Here is a 27,688-nt window from a genome sequence, read left to right on the forward strand (position 1 = left end):
TGACACCTTGATCTCTTTCCAGGATCTCTACCCCAACCAGCTGCCACAACTAAAACTCTTCATGCCAGGTTGTGAACCAGACTCTCCACCTGCACAGTGAAAAATTTCAAGCAGAGACTTCCAGCCTTGGCCCCTGAGCTGCTAGAATCTCTGCACCTGCTTCAGCTCCTTTATGGAGAAGTTGGGGGAGATAATATTGCATGCATCTTATTCTAAAATCCTCAGAAGGCAATATAAAAGTATTCATATTTTTAATCTTCTAGCAATGAGCTAGGTACTACTGTAAATACAGCTACTTCTAAAGAAACCAAGCCCACTGTAATAAAGAGTGCAATAGCAGGCCAGCAATTTAAAGCATTAACAAGGAAGGCAAAATTGCAGCTTTATCTCATGGTACACTTTTTTTTTTTTAAAGAGTAAGATATGAACACTTTTTAAACTGTACACAAGTAAACATGAATTAATGGCCAAACAGGCAGCTGTAAATTTACAAGCTTATGAATAGAGATTGGTGGTTACATCTTATTCAATCATGAGAGCAACACACCACTGGCTTTATGCTACTGGAAGAATTCAGAGACTTGCCCTGTCTTACATTTCTCATTTGAAAACTCTGCAAGCTGCTACCAGGTTGTATCTACTCAGGAGTAGCTCAGATAGGTGCCAAAGTGCTTTTGAAAATCCCAACAGGCACCTAAATAGCTTTTAAAAATCCAGCACTGAACTTAATCTCCTGGGTCCAAGTCCTGCCTTAATATAAAGCCCCGTATCCAAAGTCAAGCACTGAGAGACTCCAATAGCCTCAAATAAATTCTTAATAGAAATATTTGTTTTTCATGCTACAGGTGGTCATGGCACCTCAATTTATCTTAACATTCTTCCTGAATGCCTTCACCTGTTGGAAGAATTTAGTCCAAAGGGGAAAATGATTTGTGGTAGACTGACACAGATTCACATGAACATACCACATCACCTTGGTCTAAAAATTTCCTTCTTTTGCTCTGAATCTGGTCTAAAAGAAGTGAGAGTTGATCTGATTTAGAAAGAATCTGAATCAATTGAAGGCAGATCACTGTTTTTTCAAACTTTAGTCAACAGGGCTTTTGCAACACTCCTCACAGTGCGAGCAGCTTTCCCCTTCCCTTTCTGGGGTGATATTTACATGGTATTGACTCACTCTGTTAAACAAAACAAGCTTGGTTGCATGGTCTGTTTTCAGTGCCCTCAAATTCACATATGGAGTGTTAATCCCGGTTGGCAGTCGTTTCACTCACAAAAGCAGCAACTGAGAGAGAACTCACTTGTACAAAGATGAATTCTTTCTAAAAGCAAGGTAAGTTGTACCTGATAGTATTTCTCAGATCCGCATGTCTACGACAGCCACTCTGCCCTTTGACTACATCATACCACCATTGGTCTGATACATGTACAAGTAGACATGTTTGGATTTATTATTTTTTCAAAGAAAGCCAACACAAAAGCACCTCTTAAGACATACTTTTAATATGTGGCATTCTGTCAATGTCAGTCTGAGTAGTAGTTTATGAAGACTTATGTATTAATGTGTTATGTAATAAACTCTTTGGTATTCTTCTTCCACAGGTAGAGAAACAGTGTGATTGTTTAAACTGCTTTATTTCCAAGCTTGTCAGCATTTGAGGAAGATGTTAGAGTAGGACAGAGCAATCCTAATGAACAATAAAGTTTTTTCTGTGTGACTATTATACTGGGAGAGGTGTTGCCATGGTACATTTGAATGTCCCTAAAATCAGTTTCCAATATACAGTAGACCCCCTGCTTGATTTTTCTGACTGACAGATGTATTATCTGAAAAGCTCAAAACCAGTTTGTGACAGAACTTGGGTATCCTCCTAATTTCTGAGCAAAGAAAGGCACAAGATTTCAATTTTACTTTTTGGTTCCATTCTTTGATTAGTTTTTGCTGATAAGGCAAAAGCTGATCAATCCAGGGAGGCTGGTTACTCTTAACAATACGCAGATGAAGCCTTGTACAGTAATTGATAAAGCACACTTTAAAAGTTTTTGCACTCCTAGTGGAAGCAGCATGGCTAACCCTTAAAATAATAAAGCACAAAGGTACCACTCGAACACATTCTATTCTATGTAACAGTGTGACTGACACTAGGAATGTACTATCCAAGTGAGTAAATATTTTGACTGTTTTGGATCTGCTGGCAACTTCCTTCAACCAGTAGCAGCTCCTTGGAGAGACTGCAATATTGCTTTCTTTTAATGTGAATTTAGATCACATTGGTTGTCATTTTAAAATTGATCTTTGATGCATATTGCCTTAATTTGTGGTTTCCCCATATGACATTGAGAAGTACACAGCACCATGCACTATGTACAAGAGTGGGTTGCTGAGAAACACTTAAGGGATGATAGTGACAAACGGTGTGGAAGATTAATCTTTTTTGGTCAGTATTGCAGAAAAAAAAGTGAAACTGGAATACTGGCCAAGGATAACTATTTAGAAACAAGTTTGCTTTACAGGGTTTGGGCTGTCAAAATCCATAATTAATACTCTTAGAAATTGTGAGTAAGATTCACAAAGTTACTCTTCCATTATTTTTGCAGGGTCCAAAAGAAATAATGAGATTTCATTCATTGTATAAGCTTCCTGCCTGAAGCAGTTTCAGTACAGGTCATAAGCCTACCCAAAAGAATTATAAACAAAGCAGAAGTTTCCAGCGTTCTATTTACTGGTATGTGATGTGATCCATGGGGGTATGTCTACACTGCAATAAAAAACCCACAGCACCAAGTCTCAGAGCCCAAGACAGCAGACTCAGGCTCACAGGGCTAAAAACTGCAGTCTAGATGGTTGGGCTCAGGCTGGAGCCCAGAGTCTGAGACCCCAAGCCTGAGACAGCTGACCCAGACAGCTGACCCAGACAGCTGTGCATCTCTGACTGCAGTGTAGATGTACCCATTATAGTCAGAGAAAGAGCTCAGCATTATTTCAATGCCCAAATCGGGAGAACCCCAAAACAGTCTGAGCTGGCTAAACCACAGAGAAAGCTTAAGGTACATAAGCTACTGCTAAGGGTTTGTTTGAGTACCCAAATTATCCCCACTGCTGATACTACAGCCATCTCTTTTTCCCACAGCACACTTATCTTTATTCAATTTCTTTTCCTTTGTCCCTGATGATAATCATGCAAACCAAGTTTAAAAACAAAAAACTTAAATCCAACCTCCACTTAAAAATATAAAATGCTATAATTTAAAAAAATAATGCTTTAAACTACTGCCCTCTGGACTAAAAAACTGAATTAAGGTGACTGAAGTGGCTTAGCTCTGGAATACATTTTTCCAGTGAGAGACACATAAGAATGGCCATACTGGGTCAGACAAAAGGTTCATCTAGCCCAGTATCCTGTCTTCCAACAGTGGTCAGTGCCAGGTACTTCCAAGGAAATGAACAGAACAGGGTAATTAAGTGATCCATCCCCAGCTTCTGACAGAGGCTAGGGCCACGATCCTGGCTAATAGCCATTGAGGGACCTATCCTCCATGAATTTATCTAGTTTTTTTTTTTTTTGGAACCCTGTTATAGTCTTCGCCTTCACAACATCCTCTGGCAAACAGTTCCACAGTGTGCGAAGATGAACTTCCTTTTGTTTGTTTTATATGACCAATCAGGATCTATTTCCGACTCCCTAAGTACTATTTTAAATTAACAAGGAACAGTTTCACACTGCAGATATAATGAAATATACAACATTCAGAGCTCTCCCTTTCACCTCAAACATATCATCAGTATCCATCAAAACACAGAAGCAAAACTGCATAAAGTCAACAAGAGGGGAAGTAGGAGTATCATTTATATATTCTCAGACATTGCCACCCCAGATTTTAGCAAATAATATTAAAATGGCAGCTTTCAGAGTAACATTTCCATAGATTGATAATGATGGATGGATAGATTAAAGACTAAGTTATACAAGAAGAAAGTACGAATACAAAAGTTGCATTGAATAATCCTGAACAAGTACACATCTGCCAGTTTAATGTAGAAGGAACTGCGTCAACAGCATAATCAATCAGATAATGAACGCTTATATTAAGTACTGGGTAGCTTATAGGGAACAAGCTAAGTTGGCAAAGTGATCTTGTTTAGATCAACTGACTTACAAGTTGCAGTCCAAGATTTTAATAAATATTTGTACATGTATATTTCACACAAACATATTAAAGCTGAATATATTTTTCTGCTAGGACTTCCAAGTGCAAATATGTATAATCCCCCTAGGTTCTGATTTCTATACTATATATTATAAAAGAATTATACTCCATTGCTTCCCCCCCACATCAGCCTGCAAAAATTCTCTTAAAAAAAAAACTGATGTTAATATGAAGGTTCACAAGAAATGAACTACTCAGTTAAAGGAATCATAGCTTCAGAGAAGCAATGATAGGCCTATTCCTCCATTAAAGAGGATCAAACATCCCTGCAGAGTAAAAGCATTAACCACATTTTGGGACTAAGTACTATTAATTCATCATCAGTCAAAAATAGATCAGATTTCCGATTTGTTATTTTTGACTTCACACAAATAGTTACATTTGGATGTTCAAAGATCACTGTATGCCTACACCTAAGACATCACTAATTACAATGTGGTGAGGAGGAAAGAAAGTTGTTCAGCTCCCCAAACATTAATCTAACAACATACATGGACTGTTTGTCATTGGTCCATTAAACCTACGAACAATTCTTATTTTGATTCAATCATGGATGCTGAAGTGTGGTTGCAGGTACATCCAAATGAACTGTTTCAATGACTTAACAGCACTTTGATTTTGCCTTGTTTGATTCTCCACTACTGAAGAAGCATCTCCAGTTCACAGTGAAAAATAAAACAAAGCGGTTACGAAGATCACGTAACACAGAGTTCTGAAGCCCAGAGTGGAGGTTTACTGCTATATGGAAGTCTGCTGCTGGCCACTGGAGCACAAGTAGCAGCTGCTGCTGCAAGTGTTTCCTCCTCTTCTTGATCTTCCTGCACCGCAGCGAGACATTCTGTCTCTTCAAATGGATTTTCCAAGCATTTCAAAACTTCTCTTACCTAGGGGGAAAGCCGCAACGTGTTGCAGTGAGAAATTAAAAAGTAAAAACTGAACCTTCGATGGGTTCAAAGCAATCTGAAAAACTGTATTTAATGGATAAGCAGACTATGAAGAGCCACAAATGAAAAGATGAAAAAAAATGTGATACGCTGATATAATCTAAACTGAAAATAGAGATCTGCAATTATTTTATCGTCTATTGTAGCCTGCATGGAACACGGTATGAGTAACAGCAATTGGGAGGCTTATAGTATTCAAAGTAAAGTACCTGAACACCTTTACATTAGCATCAATACTATACATATATTAATTGTATCTGCACACTGTAGTATTTAAACATAACGTTGAGCTAAATATGATCAAATGTTGTATTTTAAAACGCCATTTGGCAAATAGGGTTTTAAGTACACACTAACCCTCAGCACTCCTGTGAGTTAAGTATCATTTTATAGATGCAAAAAAAAAAAAAAAAAAAAGAGGCTTGCCCAGTTGTGCAGCCAATCAGTGCAGAGCAGGGGTTGAAAAAGTCAGGAGTTCCTAGCTCTCTGCCTCATGCTGTATTCACCAGACAACCTGTAGCTCAAAAAAAAAAATTGGCCCATCATATTCTATTTTTGTCTTTTAATCTTGTTGCACATTATGCAACATGTAATCTGGACTGTAAAATTCCTTGGAGGATTTTCTGAAGTGTCCTGCATACACAGCCATGTTGAATAGTAATACTGTACCTCTGTGAAGTCTCCATTCTCAGCTGCTTCAATGGCATTCTGAGCAATGTAATTTCTCAAGATATATTTTGGATTGTTTGAATTCATCATCTTCACACGTTCAGCATTCCAGACATCAGCATTACTAATACTTTCTATCTCTTTTTCTAATCGGACTCTGAAAATAAGCAAGAAGGAACAAATTAAGAATTTTGTTTCGTTCAAGATTCTGTTTTTAAAATTTGGACCCATTTTCTTGAATTTGCAAGTGTAAATGGGAATTTACAGATGAGAACATGGCCTATGATCCTCCTTGTTGGTCTGGAAAGCTCAGCCATTTTTAAATTTCAGCTACAAAAACTACCTCCCACTTCAGTGAAGAACCAGTTTCACAGTCCATTAGAGGCAGCAAACTGAAGTACAGCATGCACTAAGTGGCAAGCATACACACTTCCCTTGAAGACTTCACATTTCTGAAAATATCATTACTTATTTGAACAGGAAAAACATGCTGCATAAGTCATCATATGAATGTTCCTGCACTTTCGGGAATCAACTCTGAAGCTTTTCTATGCACTTTATTGTATATTTAAGTTTCTTGCATGTTTACACTGGCAGAGAGATGGGATACAGTCAAGAATCAGATCTATGACTGGTACTTATTCCTGCTAGAATTCTCAGATGTAGTGAAGAGGGTCAGTCACAGGAAGCCAGCTGTGCCTGCCATCACAAATTAAAGCAGGACTTCGCCTGCCCTAACTTACACTGCTGGTGTAATAGGCTGCTACACTATACCAACCCCACCAGTTCTGGCCCAGCAGAGATTATTCCTACCTACACAGAAGGATTTCTCTGTCAGGAATCTTGAGCTATCTTAAAGCCTTGTGGCACTTCTATGAAGCACCAAGTGACCTTAGTGGTAAAGAGAATGTGGGCCCCATTGTTTTGCTTTACCTTACGCTCCCCACCTGCTCTTCTAAATTCAAATACAATACTCAGTGCTCTTGGCAGTAAGAGCATTGAGTATTTTCAGTTGCTTTATCTATTATTGTGTGGATTCTTCCCTCAGGCCAAGAACTATTAGCTGGGTGAACTACCCTAAAGGTTGGACAGCTCTGGTGTAAGTCATGTTTTGGTAATATATTTACTAACGACCCAAACGAATACAATCAAGTTTAGGTATACGTGTTAGAATTAAAGTCAAAATACCTGTTTGCATCCAAATGTCTTATTGTATGTGCACCAATGCACCAAACTGGGATTTAATACTAATTAATTTATGAAATTTCCATGGAAAAATATTGAGCATGTGGGGGTTTTATTCTAACTTTTGTAGCTTATTCAGATGTCGGTGATGCCAAAAAAATAGAATCTGTTCTATGTTGTAAAGCTTTGGAGATGGGGCCATGCGGTCTTCTATTTGTAGAGGGCTATGTACTGTTGCTCAGTATAGCAGAACCTCAAAGTTATGAACACCAGAGTTACGGACTGACTGGTCAACCGGACACCATGTGGAACTGGAATTAAGTAATCAGGCAGCAGCGGAGACAAAACCCCAAACCGACCAACCAAAAAACCCCAGCCAATACTGTACTGTGTCTATATTGCATCTTAAAGGTAGGCACATCTGGGCTACCTGTCCCCACCTCCACTCCCTACTCACCACACGGGGGGCAGCCACTTACAGACAGGAGGTGAAGATGCTGAAGTTTACAGACACAGCTGTTAAGTCCCTGAGCAGGAGCAGCACTGGGGTCTGCACTGCTTTCCTGTAAGCCACGGGTGCAGGTTCCCCCTCTACCCCTGTAGTCAGGAGGTGGACAAGCTTACAAGCTCAGTCCTAGCCCGGGAAAGAAGTTTCCTGAGCTCCTGATAGAACCCGACCTGGAGAGCGAGCTGCTGAAACTGGAGCCCAATCTCCTCCTTGCATGCTGCGCTCTGGAGAAGCGGCTCAGTTTTAAAGGGCCACAGCCTCCACTAGGGGCAGCTGGATCCGGCAGAGCCCAGTTTACAGATAAAAGATACTGCGGGGGGCGAAAGGGGAGGGTGGAAGAGGAAGGAGCTGGAGGGTTCAGAGCAGCTGCAGTTCTTCACATGCCCTGAAAGAAGGCGGCAGTGTGCAGGAAACTCCACACAAGCCTGGGACCCAGCATCAGGCTGTTTTCCCCTTTGGAGCCCTGAGCTCCCAGGGTTAGGAGGTGTGGGTGTCTGGGCTGGGGGGAGGGGAGGGGAGGCATGGAGGGGGCATAGCTGAGGTCTGGGTTGAGGGGGCCGCAAAGCTGGGCTCTGGCAGACAGCGGGTGCATGTGAGTGTCTCGGCAGGGGGCTCTGTAGCTGGGCTCTGGGAGATAGGGGGTGCAGATGTCTAGCTGGGGGCACCCCACGGCTGGGCTCTGGGGGTAAGGGAGCAGGTTTCTGACCCTCTGCTGGACTCTGAGGGGGAAGGGCAGAAAAACAGGGATTTACTTAACTCCCTACTCCTGGGGGAATTTTGTGTGTCTGTCTGTATTGTTACAGTCAATCACTGACAAGTATTTTGAAATAAATTACCAAAATAATTGAAACTGGCCTGATTATATCATGTTATTTTGACAAAATATGCAGAATTTTAAAATATTGTGTGCAGAATTTTTAATTTTTGATGCAGAATTTCCCCAGGAGTAGGAGGTGAAGACGCTGAAGTTTTCAGGAAAAGCTATGAGTCCCCGCTCCAAGCAGTCCGCCCTGAGGAGCAGCCCAGAACCTCTTGTGCAGAGTTATGAAAAACCTCCATTCCCAAAGTGTCCATAACTGAGGTTCTAACGTAGATATGACACAGCACAAATGTATTGCAGGCAATATTTAATAATCTCACCTGTACTTCTGCAGCCATTCTTTCCACTGTCTTTTATTTCTACTCAATAAGTCAGCTGCTGTTAATTGCTGCAGTTTAGAAAACTGTTCTATGCGTTCTAATTCTTTAGTTATATTAGCTTTTGTTCCAATTAATGCAAACAGTTGAGGATTAGACTGAGCCAACATTAGCATCATGGAAAGTTGTCTGCAGGGAAGAGGAAAGTTATATCAGACTTTAAACTCACAGTAACAGGTAAGAACTGACTTTTTGTATCCAGACTAGTTTAGCAAGCAAGTAAAGTAACCTTGTTTTCTGTCAGCAAAGCTAAATACCCTGTATCCCATAATAAAAGACTAATTTATTATGCAAAGAACATTAATTTTACTGTTATTTCCCTCCTCCCATTTGTTTAATCCACTTCTCTTGTTGTGTCAAACCTAGATTGTAAGGCTGAGAATTCACAGCCACCTAGGGGATTTAGATGCACAATTGCCCCCTGAAATTAATGAGCTGTGTGCCTAAATGCCCTAGAAAGCTTTGAAAATTGCAGCCTCGTGTTTGTAAAGTGCCAAGCATAATGGGATTTCACTTTTACTTGGGGGCCCTAGGTACTACTGTAATACAAACACCATAGTATCATAGAAAAGGAAGCAAAAACACTTTAGAAGAGTGGGGAATGAACGCAATGGTACCGCTTTATAATCAAGCGGTACAAAGTAATATAACCATAGACTTGTTATATTTTATCCTATTTTGCCAGAAAGGATTGTGGACAAAAAACATACCTAATTTATGTAATTCAAACTAATTTATTGGATAATCACAGTTAACTCACACTATTAACTCAAAAAAATTAATGGTGATTAATCGCACTGAATACCAATTGAAATTTATTAAATATTTGTGGATGTTTTTCTACATTTTCAAATATATTGATTTCTATTACAACACAGAATACAAAGTGTATACAGCTTACTTTATATTTTTATTACAAATATTTGCACTGTAAAAATGATAAAGAAATAGTATTTTTCAATTCACCTCCATACAGTACTCCGTACTGTAGTGCAATCTCTATCGTGAAAGCACAATTTATAAATGTAGATGGTTTGTTACATAACTGCACTCAGAAACAAAACAATGTAAAACTTTAGAGCCTACAAGTCCACTTAGGCCTACTTTTTGTTCAGCCAATCGCTAAGAGAAACAAGTTTGTTTACATTTTACAGGGAATACTGCTGCCTACTTCTTATTTACAATGTCACCTGAAAGTGAGAACAGGCGTTCGCATGGAACTTTTGTAGCAGCGTTGCAAGGTATTTATATGCCAGATACGCTAAACATTCGTATGCCCCTTCATACTTCAGCCAACATTCCTGAGGACATGCTTCCATACTGTTGATGCTCGTTAAAAAGAAATGCGTTAGTTAAATTTGTGACCGAACTCCTTGGAGGAGAACTGTATGTCCCCTGCTGTTTTACCCATGCTCTGACGTATATTTCATGTTATAGCAGTCTTGGGAGGATGACCCAGCACATATTGTTCATTTTAAGAACACTTTCACTGCAGATTTGACAAAATGCAAAGAAGGTATCAATGTGAGATTTCTGAAGATACCTACAGTCCTTGACCCAAGGTTTAAGAATCTGAACTGCTTTCTGAAATCTGAGGACAACGAGGTGTGGACCATGCTTTCAGAGGTCTTAAAAGAGCAACACTCAGGGCAGGTCTACACTAGTATACTACACTAGGAAGTATGGGCTGGATGAATGCACTATAGGGTGGGTAGAAAGCTGGCTAGATTGTCGGGCTCAACGGGTAGTGATCAATGGCTCCATGTCTAGTTAGCAGCCGGTGTCAAGTGGAGTGCCCCAGGGGTCGGTCCTGGGGCCGGTTTTGTTCAATATCTTCATAAATGGTCTGGAGGATGGTGTGGATTGCACTCTCAGCAAATTTGCAAACGATACTAAACTGGGAGGAGTGGTAGATATGCTGGAGGGGAGGGATAGGATACAGAAGGACCTAGACAAATTGGAGGATTGGGCCAAAAGAAATCTGATGAGGTTCAATAAGGATAAGTGCAGGGTCCTGCACTTAGGACGGAAGAATCCAATGCACCGCTACAGACTAGGGACCGAATGGCTAGGCAGCAGTTCTGCGGAAAAGGACCTAGGGGTGACAGTGGACGAGAAGCTGGATATGAGTCAGCAGTGTGCCCTTGTTGCCAAGAAGGCCAATGGCATTTTGGGATGTATACGTAGGGGCATAGCGAGCAGATCGAGGGACGTGATCGTCCCCCTCTATTCGACATTGGTGAGGCCTCATCTGGAGTACTGTGTCCAGTTTTGGGCCCCACACTACAAGAAGGATGTGGATAAATTGGAGAGAGTCCAGCGAAGGGCAACAAAAATGATTAGGGGTCTAGAACACATGACTTATGAGGAGAGGCTGAGGGAGCTGGGATTGTTTAGCCTGCAGAAGAGAAGAATGAGGGGGGATTTGATAGCTGCTTTCAACTACCTGAAAGGGGGTTCCAAAGAGGATGGCTCTAGACTGTTCTCAATGGTAGCAGATGACAGAACGAGGAGTAATGGTCTCAAGTTGCAGTGGGGGAGGTTTAGATTGGATATTAGGAAAAACTTTTTCACTAAGAGGGTGGTGAAACACTGGAATGCGTTGCCTAGGGAGGTGGTGGAATCTCCTTCCTTGGAAGTTTTTAAGGTCAGGCTTGACAAAGCCCTGGCTGGGATGATTTAACTGGGAATTGGTCCTGCTTCAAGCAGGGGGTTGGACTAGATGACCTTCAGGGGTCCCTTCCAACCCTGATATTCTATGATACAGCTGGAATCGATGCTCTGAGATTGAGCCACTGGCAGTCGATTTAGCAGGTACAGTGAAGACCCTCCAAATCGACAGCAGATCGCTCTCCAGTTGACCCCTGTACTCTACCCCTGACGATAAGAGTAAAGGTGTAGACCCACAGTGTCTCAACCTAAGGTACTTCAACTCCAGTTACGTTATTCACGTAGATGGAGTTGCGTAGCGTAGGTCGACTTACCGCGGTAGTGTAGACATAGCCTGAGATGCAGAAACTATAGAACTCGAACCACCAAAAAAGAAAATCAACCTTCTGCTAGTGGCATCTAACGCAGATGACGAAAATTAACATGCGGCAGTTTGCTCTCGTTATCGAGCAGAACCCATTAGCATGGACACATGTCTTCTGGAATGGTGGAAGCATGAAAGGACATACGAATCTTTAGCGCATCTGGCACAAATATCTTGAGATGCTGGCTACAACAGTACCACACAAACACCTGTTCTCACTTTCAGGGGGACACTGTAAACAAGAAGCAGGCAGCACTCTCTCTCCTGCAAATTGTAATCAAATGCCTTTGTCTCAGCGATTGGCTGAGTAGACTTGTGGGCGCTAAAGTCTTACTTTGTTGTATTTTTGAATGTAGTTTTTTTTGTACATAATTTTATACTTGTAAGTTCAACTTTCAAGGTAAAGAGATTGCACTGCAGTACTGTATTAGTATTTTTCAATTCACCTCTTATTTTTATAGTGCAAATAAAAAAATATAAATATAGATTCAACACTGTACACTTTGTATTCTGCATTGCAACGGAAATCAATATATTTAAAAATGTAGAAAACATCAAAAAATATTTAAATTGTATTATTTAATCGCGATTAATTATTTTTATCACTTGACAGTGCTAAAATGACTAATATACTCTGCTAAAGAGATATGTTAATGGTTTTAACAGGACTAATTTATTAAAGGACAGGAGTTACTATGGTTAATAGAGCCAAGTTATTTTGGTGTGGTTTTTATTAGGTTTCTAAAAGCTGTATACCGTTGGTTTGTGTTAGCGGGAGCTGTCCAACAGTTTTATCACTTATTCAGCTGTCTTCTCCTCCTTCTTCCAGTTTAAGTAAACATTTGTTTTTGTAATACTGTATTTTTGTCATGCCACACCAATGTAAGTGGAAGTCTCAGAATAATTTTCTAAACTTTTCATTAATGCATACATAGAAAGTAATTAAAGGACAGGAAAAAAAAAAAAAACCTATCAGCACCTACTAGCTAAAGGACAACTCATCACTAAAGATAATTACATATAATATCTAGCAGTTTTGATTATTCAGTCTACATAAATTACCCTCCCATTTGATCTACATATGCCTAATGCAACTATCACTGGAGTGCTGTGGTATAACAGTTGTTGCACTTAGTGTAATACAGTACTGCATTAAAAAGCTTTGCTTTCATACCACTCCAATTTATTCATTACATCTCCTGCTCCTCTGTACAAAGTCTAACTATAGTAACCCAAAAGGACTGATTTGTGTATAATCAGATTTAATTCTTATTACAAGATTTATGTTTAGGCTCCAGATTTGGTTTACCTTGAAATCATAATCTAGTAATATCAACTGGCTTCTTAAGTATTGATTTCTTCCTTTTTCAATTTACCACATCATTGCTGGAACTCAACTGCCCATCTATTCAAAAGGTGATAACCAACAGTATCTCAGCGTGATATCAGAAATGTGTGAACATTCCTACTGCTCAGAGTAGAAATTAGACACTTTTATTCACACTGACAATTCTGAGAAAAAAGTATATGTAATTATGTTGGCTTCTGCAACACTAGGCACACAAAACATCTGCCAAACAATTAATAGATCCTAGAAAAATATATAAAATCTATTCATTCTAGAAACAATGAAGAACACTAAGGGTCAGTTTCACTAGAATGCTCTGTCTAATTTCCACTGTTTCCAAAATGCAAAGCAGATGTAATCCTGATGTAACTGGCCACATGAGTCAAGTTTACAGCTGCTCTGCATTGCTGAGTGGTGCAGAACAGCTAGAGTGTACCAGTAAATCTGGCCCCAAAGATGGAAACTGGATGGCTCTGGGGATTTGAAACAGTATACAGAGCATCTAATACACATTTTAAATTATATTTAGCACAGTAATTGAAATATAATGCTACCACTCAGCTTGTTGGCAGTACATGTGAAATGGGTTTTGGTGATTAAAATCCAGTTTAGTGAAGTGTGTCCTTACCACAAAACTACCGAATTTGACACACTCATTAGCTTATGCCACAGAGAAGCCAAATATGGAGGAAAAAAAAACCCAAAAAACCCCCCAAACAACTAGTCTGTCAGGCCATGGTTAAAATGTCCTGGCATGGCAACACAGGAAAACTCGCACTGCTGTTGATCTTATATTCCTGGTCTGTGGACAGTCTGAGACTGTCACTCTGGCACCTTAAAGATCACTAAACTGATTTAAACATTAAAAAGCATACAAAAAACAGCTATATATAGATAGTATGCCTGAAAACAGTTCAAAATTGTCCTTGTTTACTTCAGTTGTACCTTGGATCCATCTGAGGCCTGAAAGCAACTTTTAATTCTTCCATGGAAGCACACTGCATGGCAATCTTTTCAAGGAAATCTTCCAATTTTAGAGGATCCAAATCGCCCGAGAAAGAGCTCAGCAAACGGAAAGTATTTGTAAAGTCTCCACCTGAACACAAAATTTTATTCTTCAGACATAAGACAGTCTAATTTAACTTCAACTTAAAGTTTATAGTCTAATTTGTTTCTACCCGATACATCCACATTTTTGAAATAAGGTTAATTTGTTGTCAGTGGAATATGATTCTCTGATTAGTTATTTTTCTAACATGGTAAACAAGACAACCAAGTTATGTCCTGTTTTCATCACTAACCTGTGAGATGCATAGTTTCCAGAAGTTCAGACACCAATTTATCATCATCTTCTAATTCCAAATGAATGAGACCTAGCTTCTTCCTCATCTTCTGCAAATAATGCCTCTCAAATTCTGCATCATACTCCTCTTCAAGAATGAGTTCACTGATCTCCAAGGGCAGTTCTGGGACTAAAGCTTCAGCCAGCTTCCCTAGATTCCACTTGCAGATCTCTGGCTGTTTGTTATAAGCATAGCGGCCTCCATTATCTGAACCATTGCAAATGTGTTCTGGGTCATATCTACAGACAAAGAAGAAATGGTTAGCAGTCTTCTTCTAGTTAACAGAGTGACTCCTGAGTTAGATCCTTTAGGAGACTAAAAAGTGCAAGAAGGAAGAGTGCTTTTAGTTCTGACATTCCTCCAAAACTATTAATCTAAGCATGTGCTTCTATTGCCCTTCCTTAGGATAAACCCAAGACCTTTCAAATACAGAAAAGAACCATGCTAGAAAATGAACAGGTTATACATATACGGTTGTGACAGCTACAGAAGGTTAGAAATGGTTATGTCACGGAATACAAACAATTAGGGCTAACTTAACTGGACTCGCCACAAATAGGGCGTAATAAATCCACTTAGGAGGATGTTGAAAAGGAATGAAAGCAATCAGGAAAAGCATGAGGATTATTTTGCACAGTAAACACACAGTTGTACATTTCAGGTAATTAAACTATACTGACCTGTCCATAAACCCAAAAGGGCCATAGTCAATTGTAAGTCCTACTATGCTCATATTATCTGTATTCAGCACACCATGGCAAAACCCAACACATTGCCATTCAGCAACCATCCTTGCTGTCCGCTTTGTTACCTAAGAAACAAACACTTCAACTTTGATTATGACTTAGACATGTCTATATATTTCAAGGGATCTATCATTTTAACCTAAACAGTGTTATTTTACAAGGTATGACTGCATTACACTGTAGGGCTTGAAATTCAGGAGGAAAAAAACAAACGCTACTTCCACTGAAGTATGGCCTCCTGCTCCACTAACATAGTTAATTCCCAAAAGCAAACAGCGATTTAGCCCAAGTCCCAGCAGTAGCAACATTTTAGCAGCACCTCCCCCAAACTAAAGGTCTGCTCTGACTGAAATAAAATTCATATGGACTTCAATGGGAGCAGGATCTGGCCCTCAGGATGTATATATAAAAAGTTTCATTAGCCTAAATGCTGTGTGTCTGTTTCCTTTGTTCATTATGACCCTATTTTCCACTCCCACTTTTTTCCTCATGCCATTTTCTTTCCTACTACATCTATCTTAACTGACAAGCCAGCTCATACAACTTGGCCCTATGAGTCACAGTGGCTCCCTTACCGTAGCCTGCCACTGAATTTGTTAATGGTGGGTTGGAAGAAGTGGTAACCAGAGAACAAAAAAAAGACAGATGCAAGAGGCTAGGAGCGAAAGAACAAAGGAAGTGACTATTAGCACACTATGAAACTAAGGGCACCTGTCCAAGAATGATAAAAAAGGCTTCTAACAGAAGGTCAGAACCACTAGACCAGTGGTGCTTAACCTGAGGTGCACGCACCCCCTTGGTGTGTGAGATGCCCTTTCTGTGGGTGCGAAGGTTTTTAGAAGGTAAATCATTGAAAACACAAATTAAGCACAGGCATGTAAGTACAACTACTTTGTTTCATCAAACCTATGTGTTTATTAACATTATACAGTTAACAATTACTGTAATATACAAACAAAAAATATATCTAAGTTTAAAGAACTGACCTACTTCAATGATTTTTGATATGGGGTGCAAGATCATATTTTGAGAACCAAAGGGGTGCAGGCTGCAGTAAAGGTTAAGAACCACCGCACTAGACTAAGGTTGATCTAGATTGAATAAACCTTCACTATTCCAGTCTTTGCAACAAATATCTCCTGTTGCCCACTTCTAATTCCAGAACAAGAGCTGTAGGATTTCCCCATAAGAAGTGTAAGTTGGTGGGGCGCGGGGACGGGACTTACAAAGGTTTAGAAAAATGAAGATGTGTTAAACAAGGATCATCAGTGTTAGACTTTGTGGTAGGGGAATATCACATTCCTTAACTATGCTAAAGAAACAAAAGATGCAAAGTTAAGTAAAAAAAAAAGTCAGGAAATGCCAAAATTGAATTTTCATGTACAAGCTGAACTCTTCCTCATTGTATCCATGCATTACAACAGTTTTTAAGTTACTTTTCCATAGTATTGTTTCCGCAGTGAGCAGGTTAGATGAGGTATAGCACATAGAGAAAGGCATGCAATATTTTTAAACAATTTATCAATTTCTTCATTTCTGTGCTATCTGCCAACCAATATTAAGTCTGTTCTACGAAAACAGTTATTTTAACTTTAAAATAAATCTAATTAGTAAATCTATTACTGATCTGCTACCATTACAAAAATCACTGACACAAACTATGATTTTCAAATCCTCAAAACCTGGTCAAATCAAAACCTATTTGCACCAGAACACTGACTTCTCCTCTGAAACAGCTATCAACTTGTCAAATTTCAAACTTCCAATCCTTCCTTCTAGAGCTGTTTACGGTAGAAAAAGTGTTTATATAAAAAAGAGGAAAAGCCAGCTTCACACAACTCTCATTCTCAAAAATGGCAGAACTGTCTTTGCTTAAACTTTCATCAAAATCAACCAATCGGGACAGGCTGGAAAATTTCAGCCCCGAGGAACAAAGTTCCAGAAAGTTAGAGAAACAGAAAGAAGGGTTTAGAACACCAACATTTTGGAAACTAACTTTATGCATTCCCCTCACCACCATTTTCCAGCTTCCACGCTGGCATGCATTATAGTGCTTTCAAGCACAACACTTTATATGGTTTCCACACTACTCAGAAGGGCGGTAGAAAGCCATAGGACACAAGTTACTCCAAGCAGCTACATGTGCACAGAACTGATTAGAAATATGCTATAAACAAGTGCAAGTGGCCACACTCTGTACTATGGCTCTATGCCAGAGAGATGAGATACCACCACAGAGTAAATTAATCATAAAGATGAGATCCAAGCTATTGAAAACAAAAGCTCACAGAATGATAAAGACATGTGAACTGCACGGTGCCACTGCATAAAATGATTTGTTATTCTAGCAATTGTTTTTTTTTTTTTTTCAAACTGCCAATGAAAAGCTTGTAATGCAATTAAACCATGGATCATTCCCAAAGAAGTGTGCGCTGATTAGAATGAGGTTGTCTGTGTTCTAGCTTCAATTACCACTTCTCTCCATCACCAATTTCTAAACTTACTGATTTTTACAAGTAAGTTTTACAAAAAGAAGAGCTTGGGAAATTATATGTTACCGAAGCACACCACTTTAAAATGCCTGTTTACATTTTACCGTTGTTAAAAATGACATCTAAAACTACTGTAACAAAGATTCAAAAAAAAAAAAAATCTGTTCTCTTTACATAAAGTGATATCAAATGCACTCACTTTTGCTCTTTCTCTGGTTTAGTTTCCTTCACAGCGGAAAAGAGGCGACAAAAGCATTTTATATATTATAGGCAGGCCACAAAGTGCTGCCTATTAAGGTTGTCCAACACTTCCATTATAAGACCCTACTTTCAGTTGCTTATAACTTTAACTGTCTGGTCTGAAATTTTAAATGTCAGGTGTCTGTCTCAGGCTGAATTTTTGTGGAAACTATCAGTCATTTCCAAGGAGAAAAATATGTTGTTTTGCCCTTGTTAAAAAATACCGGGGACCTTTTCTTTGAAAAGTTCTCACACCCCCGTGCTTTCGAGCAGAGACATGAAATTTGGAAGAGGGCGGCATATGTATTAAATGTGCCTTTTGCAATCCCTGTGAAAACATTCTGAAGTTTGGCCAAGTAATAAGCTTATGAAAAATGACAGCTGACACTTTGAACAGGTTACCAAGGGAGACTGCGGAATCCTCATCATTTGAGGTTTTTAAGAACAGATCAGACAAACTTCTATTAGGGAGGGCTTAGGTATACTTAATTCTGCCTCAGTGTTGGAGGATGGTCTGCTCACCTTTTGAGGTCCCTTCCAGCCCTACATTTCTATAATTCTGTACTCAGTAGCAATTTAGATTTTAGCAGCTGAAACCTCCAAAGATGGTCTAAACTGAGCAAGCCCTGAGGCTGGAGCAGGACTTTCCCTGCAATTGTAACTCGGGACTGTTGTGTGCCCGGCTGGGTCCTGCCACTTGAGCTGAGAGAGCAGGAAGGCTGTCTCTCCTGCACTCTCAATGACTCTGCCGCTGGGCCCAGGCAGTGCAGAGGAGGAAGCTGACTGATTTGAATATAGAGGGTACAAGAGATGAACCTGGGGGAGAACATGGAGTAGTTTGGAACAAGGAGGTTGTGGGGGAGTGGGATGAAACTGTCAGGAAGATGGGGAGAGCGAAATAGGGACATAGGGTATATGTGAGGCAGGAGAATGGGTCTAGGAGCCAGGTGAGAAAGCATGTGTGGGAAACTAGGAGCCAGCAGGTGGGAGCGTGAAACAGACTGGATGAAGAGCAAGGTGATGGAAACAGGGACTGGCTAGGCAAGTTCACTGGCATGGGTGATGGGAGCCTGGAGGAGTGATTTACTAAATTAGATGGGACAAGAAGCTTAAGAAGTGGAATTTGGGATGAGGAGTCTGGGATGGGAAATGGCTAGGACTGGGACAGTGACAGGTTGGAGGGAATGGAATGGGGTGAAGTTTGGGTGGAATGGACAGAGAGTCTGTGCTGACTTGAACACAATACCCAAGATTCCTAAGCCTCAGTGTCCCTAGGCTGTCACCACATATCTGTGAAACCCACTGGCAAAGTGCCCTCTCTACTGCTGGTCCACAGAAATGACGACAACCTATTACTATCATATACCCTATTAGCTCAAGCCACAGAGGTCTGTTGGGGATCAAGCAGTTGCAACCCTGCTGATGATATAGGTGTCTATGATGGAATTTGTGTTTTCACTTCGCTTTTTTAAAAACCCAGAAAATAAAACACAAAAAAAAAGTTAAAAGAAGATTAAGATTGCAAAGTCACACACACAAAATTCAGGAAATGCTAGAATTAAAGTTGCCTATGCAATCCGAATTTGGCACCTTTGTGCAGATTCATTATAAATTCAGTCTTTAATTACACAATCCCATACTATTTCCCCCCCCACAGGACCCCTGCCTCATTCAGGACACAGGATGGACCTACTCTAGGGATGAACCAGGATTGTGTAGCAAAGGAAACTCTTTTGCGGGAACCTTACCTCATTTGTGCAGAAGTAGGAAGATGTGGTGAACGAGGAAGGGGACTGCAGGGAGAGAAAGGACAGTCATGGGCAAGGGCTGCCCTGGAGAACTGGATTTATAAATGTCTATGCTAGAGTCCCTAGCATCATATAGGAAAGTCACTTAAATGAAACTTTTCACAGGGGTCACTAACTGTTCCTCGGTGCTAAGCATTCACAACTGCAACTGAAGTCAGTGGGAGTTGTGCTACAGAATACTAAGTACTCTGGAAAATCAGCTCATAGGCATCTTAAACTGGGTACCCAAAAGAAGGGAACTTTTAACTTTAGTTCCTATGCCTCAGTCCCCCATCTGTAAATTGGGGATAATTATACTCCCCCACTTAATAGGTGTGTTGTGAATATAAATTAATGTTTGTGAAGCGTTCAGATACAATGATTAATGCCATAGAAAAACCCATGAGGAAATTAATAATTCTGTCTTCAAAGCAAGGTTTGAATAGTGTGCAGCTAATAAGGCCTGGGGCCACACATTAATTGAAAAAAAAAAATGAGGAGAAAAAAATACTGAATAGCAATCGCCAAGAGAGCACCATCCATCCTGTGCACTGAATGAGACAGGGGTCCTTTGAGGAAAAATAGTATGCAATCGCATAACTGAAGATTATCGTAATGCATGTGCACAAAAGGGCCGAATTAAGCTTGGAAAGGCAACCCGAATTCTGGCATTTCATAACTGGAGAACCTGACTTGCAACCTTAATGTTTTAATGGTTTTTGAGTGCAGTATTATATATAAAATGACAGACCATAATAATTGGCAGGTGGGCCAGAGGTAGATCTACTACCTCAAACTAGTTTTAAACTTTTTCCACTGACTAGATTTAAAGTAAAACTGTCTAAGGCTTGAGACAGGACAAGAATCAATGATTAATTCAGGAGGGGGAAAAAAATCAATTTGAGGGATCTTGCCAGAACACAGTGCTGTTTGTAGAATTTACATAAATTATTCTAAAATAGCATTTTTATTGTTCATTTTAAGCTTCCTAAAGTAGCTGCTGGCTATTTCCTGTTAACCTTGCCAGCTTGAACAAAGCCTTCTGAAATACTGAACCAGGTATCAAGTAGCTGAAATGGTTTGTTTTACTGTATTGGCAAATTCCTCCTCTTTCACATATACCTCCTTATGTTGCATCATGTGGCTGCGCTAAGACTTTTTATTCTTCCTTTAAGAAAAATCAGAAAAGCCCAGAAGGCAGGTCGTATGGCCGCTTTCCAGCTTCCCGATTTAGGTATTGTATTTAAATTGAGTGTACTGGACAGAGCCCCAGAAAGCACATAATATTTGAATATACAATTAATGAAACAGAAACAGAAGCATTTCATCTTCCCTAACCCCTTATTTTGCTCATTGAAAAAAGACACACTTATTTCCACCACCTTACAAACAACTAAGGAAATTGTGTGAAAAGTGGTGTTAACACAATATCAATGTTTCGATGTATAAGTACACAACAGTCAGGAAATGTGAAGTTATAATTCCCACAACAACTTTAGCTCAGAAACGTTACATATTTCTATTAAGGCATAAATTTAGCAGTATATACACACACACCAATGCTACATATCTGCCAACAGCTCAAGTAATGGTTATTGAGGAAACCATAATTGAATGTTCTGGCTTCTGAGCATTTAAATTGCGAACCTTTAATTTACATTCTTCTCAGTCAACATCCTTTTTTCCCCCCCATCTTTCACATTACAAAATGAGAACAGACCCTTTTTACATTCTAAATCATTACCTCATCATCAGCCAATCAGGTTCCAGAACTCCCCAACATTCTGATATACTCAATTTATTATGCATAGTCTTGTACAGCTCTTCAAAAGCTAGGGGAATCTTGACTTGCTGGTGAGGAGGTAACTAGTCTCTTAAGTACATTTCAATATACAGTTCTACCAGGAGTGTTTTTTCCAAAAGCAACAAAAAAAGTTAAGATAACCAAAAGGGAAAAAAAAACAAACAACAAACAAAAAGTTAACTCACCCCATATTCCTCACACGATGAAGTTCTTGTACCTTACTTCTACATATACTATGAAAGGAAAGAATTATCAGTCTCATACCTCTCTGAAGAAAGCAGCATTCCTCTGAACACTGTTGTCAGAGTAAGCCTGCTGGATTTCTGGATAGAAAGTGCTGATCACATAATTAAGCATCTGTATTCGAATATCATTTCGGTTAACACTGGGACCTTTGCGTCCTGTGTGTTCATCTGTAGGTTTAAAAATCTCAAAAGATCCAAACCTGTTTTAAGATAAGACACTTCTTATTCATTTATATTACAGCAATAAGAAAATTACCACTTAGAAATATTACTGTAGTACCATCTCCTTAATTTAGGCCCCAGTCCTGCAAATGACAGAGATAATCAAAATAACAGAGCCCCTCTGAAGCACCACACAGCAAAGGTGTGCATCCACGTGCTGCCACGTGAAGGATCAGGGGCCCTAGAGAGCATTAACAGCTAATTCTTAAGAGCTTCCTAAAAATATTCAATGGAAGACAATGATTATATGGTGAACTTATTTTAAAAAGTAACAGCAAACCAAAATAAAATACTGCCTATACAAATGAAAGACATCTTGCAAAAAAATTGGAAAAAAGATTTTCCAAGCTTTATATATTTCCTATTCCTCAGCCTTTCATTAGGAATTTGTGACTTTGCAACGGACCAGAGATCTTCCATAGAGTCCTAATATGGTTTCAAGCAGGAACTACCTTCCATTTCTAATATGTAGTCTCACATTTATCATGATCTAGATTTTGACAATTTTATTCCTTATCCTAAAACCCTTCATTAAGTGGCTTTTAAAACAGTCCTCTCCCACATAATAGTCACCCACCAGCATCAGGAGTATCATAAAGGCGGCTTTTCTTTGCCAGGACTTGAAAATAATTTTTTTTTAAATTTATGAAGCTTAAAAAAATTCCACTTTCCATAACACCCCACCGTGATTTTCTGTTTTACTCCCTACTAATTAATGTTTACCTGGCAGTGTGCAAAGATGCCAGTGCATCCCATCTACTGGATGGAAAACACAGAGTTCCACCAGTCTAGCACTGAAGAGCTAAAACCCCAGAATGAGAATCATATATAGATGGCCTTGTTAGAAAAATAGTGTATTTCCAACAGGATGATGGTTTTGTTTTAACAAGAAAAAAATTGAAAACAGGCTTCTCTTTACCTTATAAAGGTGGAAGCTATTCTCAGGACAATTGTGCATCTTTCATTTTTTGGATTTCCATCATAGAGTATGTCCCGAACAACTTTTGAATCGGATGTCACACACGTTCCAGCCCTTGTTGTAGGTATACCTAGATGAAACATGGCCTCACTACACAGGAATTCTCTTATACTCGACCGCAGGACCTTTCGACCATCAGCTTGTCTATAAGAAAAACAGTAATACGACTTAGCTCTTGTGTAACACTTCTCATTTCTACATCTCAAAACACTTCACAAAAGCAGAGTATCATGACCCTCATTTTCTAGGTGGAGAAATGAAGGCCCAAAAGGCAAGTGACTTGTCCAAAGTTGCCCACCATCTCCTCTTAGTTTCAATTTACAATGTGTAATGCTATCTCCTTATTGGAAACATTTATTTTTGGTATTAATACCAACATTCATAGTAGAACAGTAGAAATAAAGTTAACATATCCTCCTTTCCAATCACCTCTTTTGTTGTTTGTACAGGTTCTATACACTCCTTAAGCTTATCCCAGTATTTAAATTCTGTAGAATACATTGTTAATGGAACACAAGGGCCAGCAGAAGTGTTCCCATCATTTTTTAAATTTTAATAAAGAGCTTTTCAAACAAGTAGAAATTCGTCTGCAGACCAGACATTACAGAACTTCACCTAGTATTGTAACTGCCTATAAAAAAAAAAAGTGAAACTGGCTTCATTATTTTTTATTATCCAAACTACAAAAAACCCACAATCTATGAACAAGTGAAATAAGTTGACTGAATTTTTAAAAGTCACTTAATCTAAGGTTTTATTAGTAACGTCTACTACCAAAGTTGACAGTGTCTCTTTAAAGAAACGATTTGGAATTAGCTGCAAAAGTAACTTCTTTCCCCATTCCCCCTTTAAAAATGGAGATTAAACATTCACAGGATTTAGTTATCTCACACCACCGACAAACAATCCAGTTTGAATATTAGCTACCACTGAACATAAGTTACTGCAGTAGTTTTCAAACTGGCCCGTGGCCCAGACATCTACAGCTTCTAAAGCTATTAGAAGAGTGTACAAACTGTGATTCCTTCTGCTAGCTGTAGCCTACTCTAGGACTTCAGTTTTAAGTTTGTTTTTTTTTTGAACCAGCTGAACTTTAAAAAAACCCTTTTTCCTTCATGACTGCTTCAGATCTTTCTTTGTCAGATGTCTTTAATGCAGTGGTTCTCAGCCCATAGTCCATGGGCCATTTGCGGCCAGATCAGCACACAGCTGCAGCCCATGTGACACCCTCAGGGCCATACACACAGTATATACCGTATATATTGTTTGGTCACAGCCCACATAACACAGAGAGCTACATATATGGCCCACAACGGTAAATAGGTTGAGAACCACTGCTTTAATGTATACATTTAAATATAATCAATTTTTTTGACCATCACCAAAATTAAAAAGATAGGAAACAAACAGAAACAGGACCAAACTGCACAATAATCGGAAAGTATAGAATAATAGGAGCTAAAAATCAGTTACTCAGTCTGTGCAGGTACTCCACTATAGCACCTTTTGACTTGTTTACCTATTGTTTCCCCGCTATTTCTATGACTAAAGCTCCATAATAACACAAACAATATGCTGGCAGCTACCAGTATTTTATCTACCAGGAGAAGATCCTGGCTGAGCTTAGTTAAACAATACAACAGAAGGAAAAAAAAGGGTGGCTGCTACACACTAGCATTCCCACCACTATTATCAAATCTCTAGCAATAACAAAGGTGGAAAATTTGAGGGAAAATGCCTACTGGGGAAGGAAAGAAACAACAAATGCAAAGTGCAGGAAATGTAATTAGTTTCATCCCTCTCACTAAAATATCTTTATTTTTCATCTCACCTCCTTTGTACCACTCAACATTATCTTTTTTAACCAAATATTATGATTGCTGTAGGGATGATGAAAAATCAGGGTTAAGAGTAGAGCCCTACCAAATTTATGGTCCATATTGGTCAATTTCACAGTCACAGGAGTCTAAAGATGATAAATTTAATTTAAATCTGAAATGTCATGGTGCTGTAAGCGTTGGGGGGGGGGGGGAGAACCAATACCATTCCACCCTTACTTCTGCACTGCTGCCAGAGGGGTGCTACCTTCAGAGCTGGGTGCCTGGCCAACAGCTGCTGCTGCTCTCCAACCACCTAGCTCTGAAGGCAGTGCAGAAGTAAGGGCAGCAATACCACGACCCCCCTGCAAATACTTTTGGGGTCAGGACCCCCAATTTGAGAAACACTGGTCTCACCCATGAAATATGTATAGTATGAAGTAAAAGTACGCAGAAAACCAGATTTTACAGGGGAGAAAAGAGAGGAGAACATGAGCAGGGCTGTCCCTAGCTATTCTGGGGCCCTACACAGCCCCCCTGCAGGGTGTGTGTGAGTGAAGCCTCAGGCCTCTGCGGGGAGGGGTGGAGGTGAAGGGGCAGGACTGGCTTGGGGGGCAGAGGGGAACCACCCCTCAGCACTCACTGGCAGCACAGCAGGGGCAGGGTCGCTGCACTTCCCACCCCACTGGTGAGTGCAGGCCCGCCCCCGCTGCAGCCCTCAGGGGAGTGTAGGTTGGGCTGGGGCGGAGCGGGGAGGGGGGCATGGGGAAGAGATGGGGCAGGGGCTGGAGCAGCACACAGCTGTGCAGGGCACCAAGAAACGTGGTGCCCCAAATTTCCTGGTGCCCTACGCAGCTGCGTACTTTGCGTATGGGTAGGGATGGCCCTGAACATGAGTGCCCCATCTACACTAGAACACATCCCCAGCTGCCACACCTGTCCCGGGCACTGGCGAGGCATTTCCCGCGGTGGCAAGCAAAGGCTCCTGGGCTGGGGACACTGTTGCGTGGCAGGATGGGCTGCCAAAGGGTGATGTGACTCAGGCTGTGAATGGCAAAGGCTTACAGCCCCTACGCCGAGCTCCCCAGCTGCAGCAGCAGCCCCTGGCAGCATCTCACAGGCGGGACCGGGGTGCCCCGGGGGCACCAGAGCAGTGGGCCAGGCGGGGAACCCACAAGCTCTAGGGATACAACCTGCGACTGACCCCGCAAAAGGGTGCGGCGCCCCCGCCAGCCCCTGCCCGGCAGAGGGGCAGGACGCCCCCGCCCCCGGCGCCTGCCCGCGATTGGTTACCGGGAGAAGGGGGTGAGCCCGGCCCCCTTGAGCTGGATCTCCCAGCGCTCGCCCCGCGGGCTCAGCACCTCGCCCAGGTACATGGCCGCGCCGTCGCCCAGCTGCCCGGCGAAGCTGCCGAACTGGTGCCCGCAGTAGCAGTGCGCGGCGGGCTCCGCGCCGGGTAGCAGCCGGTTCCCGCTGAAGTAGAGCGCGGCCTCGGCCTCCAGCTCCTCCAGCGCCCCGGCCGCGGGGGGCTCCAGGCCCAGCAGCGCCAGGGCGGGCAGCGACATGGCCACCAGCCGCGGGCTCTGCACCGGGCTGGGCCGCACCCGCGAGAAGCAGGCGCCGGGCACCTGCCGCGGCACGTTCTCCTCGGACGGGTCCAGCGGCAACGAGCGCAGCGCCCGGTTATGGAAGCGCAGCGCCCCGAGGCAGCTCGCAGCCGCCGCCGCCGCGCCGGGGCCCGGGCTCCCCGGCCGGGCAGCGAGGGGCGGGGGCTCCTGCATGGCGCCGCTGCAGCAGCCGGGAGGGCGCAGGCCGCGCGGGACCGGGCTGGGCGGCAAGAAGCAGCGGCCGCTCCGCAGCACCGCGGCCATTCACCCACCAGGGCGAGGGGCGCAGCGACCCCGCCCCTCCCGCGGGGACAAGATGGTGATGTCACGCCCAGCGCCTTATCACAGGGCGCGCTTTCTCCGAGGCCCGCCCCGCCATCCTATCCCAGGGCGAACCGCCCCGAAGGCCGCGGCCGCCGCCCCTCCGGCCGCTCCATGCCCGGGGCGGTGCCTAGCCCCCCAGCCACAGGGCGAGGTCGTATGGAGGCCCCGCCCCGTGGCTGTCTCGTGGTCCAGTGCGAGCTCTGGAGCCGCGCTGCTGTCATGGGGCAGGCCAGATCGATCCGTGCCTGGCCCCGCCGCCACCCCACCCCTGTCTCTGCCGGGCCGAGCCTACGCCGGAGGCCGCGCGCGAGAGAGCAGAACCGATCCGACACTCCAGCCCGAGGCAGACCAGCGGCCCTGGGAACGTATAACCCCTCGCCGCCTGCGCCCCGGGAGCCAGCCCGGCGCTGCTTTACTGCAGGGTAGACTTGCCCGCTGAGAGCATGAGCCCGGGAACAGTCCTGCACTGGCGGAGACGTGGACTGGGTGCTGGAGTCTCTTCCAGCTCTCGCTGTCCATATTTAAAGAAGTGCACCGCTTTTCGGGTGGAATACACCGTACAGTGCCCTTCTAATCCAGCTGCAGTGAATTAAAACAAACGCATTAATTACAAAGTTATTACACAGCAATGATTCACCTTTTGATTATATTCTGCAGAAGGCAAAACCCCAATTGTAAATAAAGTGTCAGTCTCTACCAAAGACTTTTAAGAATGTGTTTGTAAATGGCTACAATTAAATCGAAGGCCCAGAAGATGGTTTAAGATTGAGGGGAGTTTGTGTTCATAGAGGTATTTCTCCAACACAGCCATTTATATTTTGTTACATGGTTGAAACGGTGATATAAAACAAGCCCCTCTAAGGAATTCAAATTAATGCTGTTGTTTATAATTGGAGGGATTAATCTATCTTCTCTCATAACAAGTTCCCAACCAGAGATCCGTAGAGGTCTTCCAGGTGGCGTACATCAACTTGTCAAGATAGTTGCA

At 41.7% G+C, this 27,688-nt stretch overlaps 1 protein-coding gene across 1 annotated transcript; it reads right to left on the reverse strand.

Annotated features, from left to right (window-relative positions):
• Positions 1-1,616: 1,616 nt before the first annotated feature.
• SELENOO (selenoprotein O) lies at positions 1,617-26,640 on the reverse strand. The gene is made up of 9 exons (XM_077834714.1): positions 26,063-26,640; positions 22,893-23,096; positions 21,771-21,951; positions 15,118-15,248; positions 14,396-14,676; positions 14,040-14,190; positions 8,656-8,841; positions 5,823-5,979; positions 1,617-5,093 (listed from the first exon to the last, which is right to left on the reverse strand). The coding sequence occupies exons 1-9, from the start codon at positions 26,638-26,640 to the stop codon at positions 4,896-4,898; spliced, it is 2,067 nt and encodes a 688-aa protein (XP_077690840.1). The 3' UTR covers positions 1,617-4,895.
• Between the last annotated feature and the right edge of the window lie 1,048 nt (positions 26,641-27,688).

This window comes from Eretmochelys imbricata, chromosome 1 (assembly GCF_965152235.1).
Source record: "Eretmochelys imbricata isolate rEreImb1 chromosome 1, rEreImb1.hap1, whole genome shotgun sequence".
Taxonomy (NCBI): domain Eukaryota; kingdom Metazoa; phylum Chordata; order Testudines; family Cheloniidae; genus Eretmochelys; species Eretmochelys imbricata.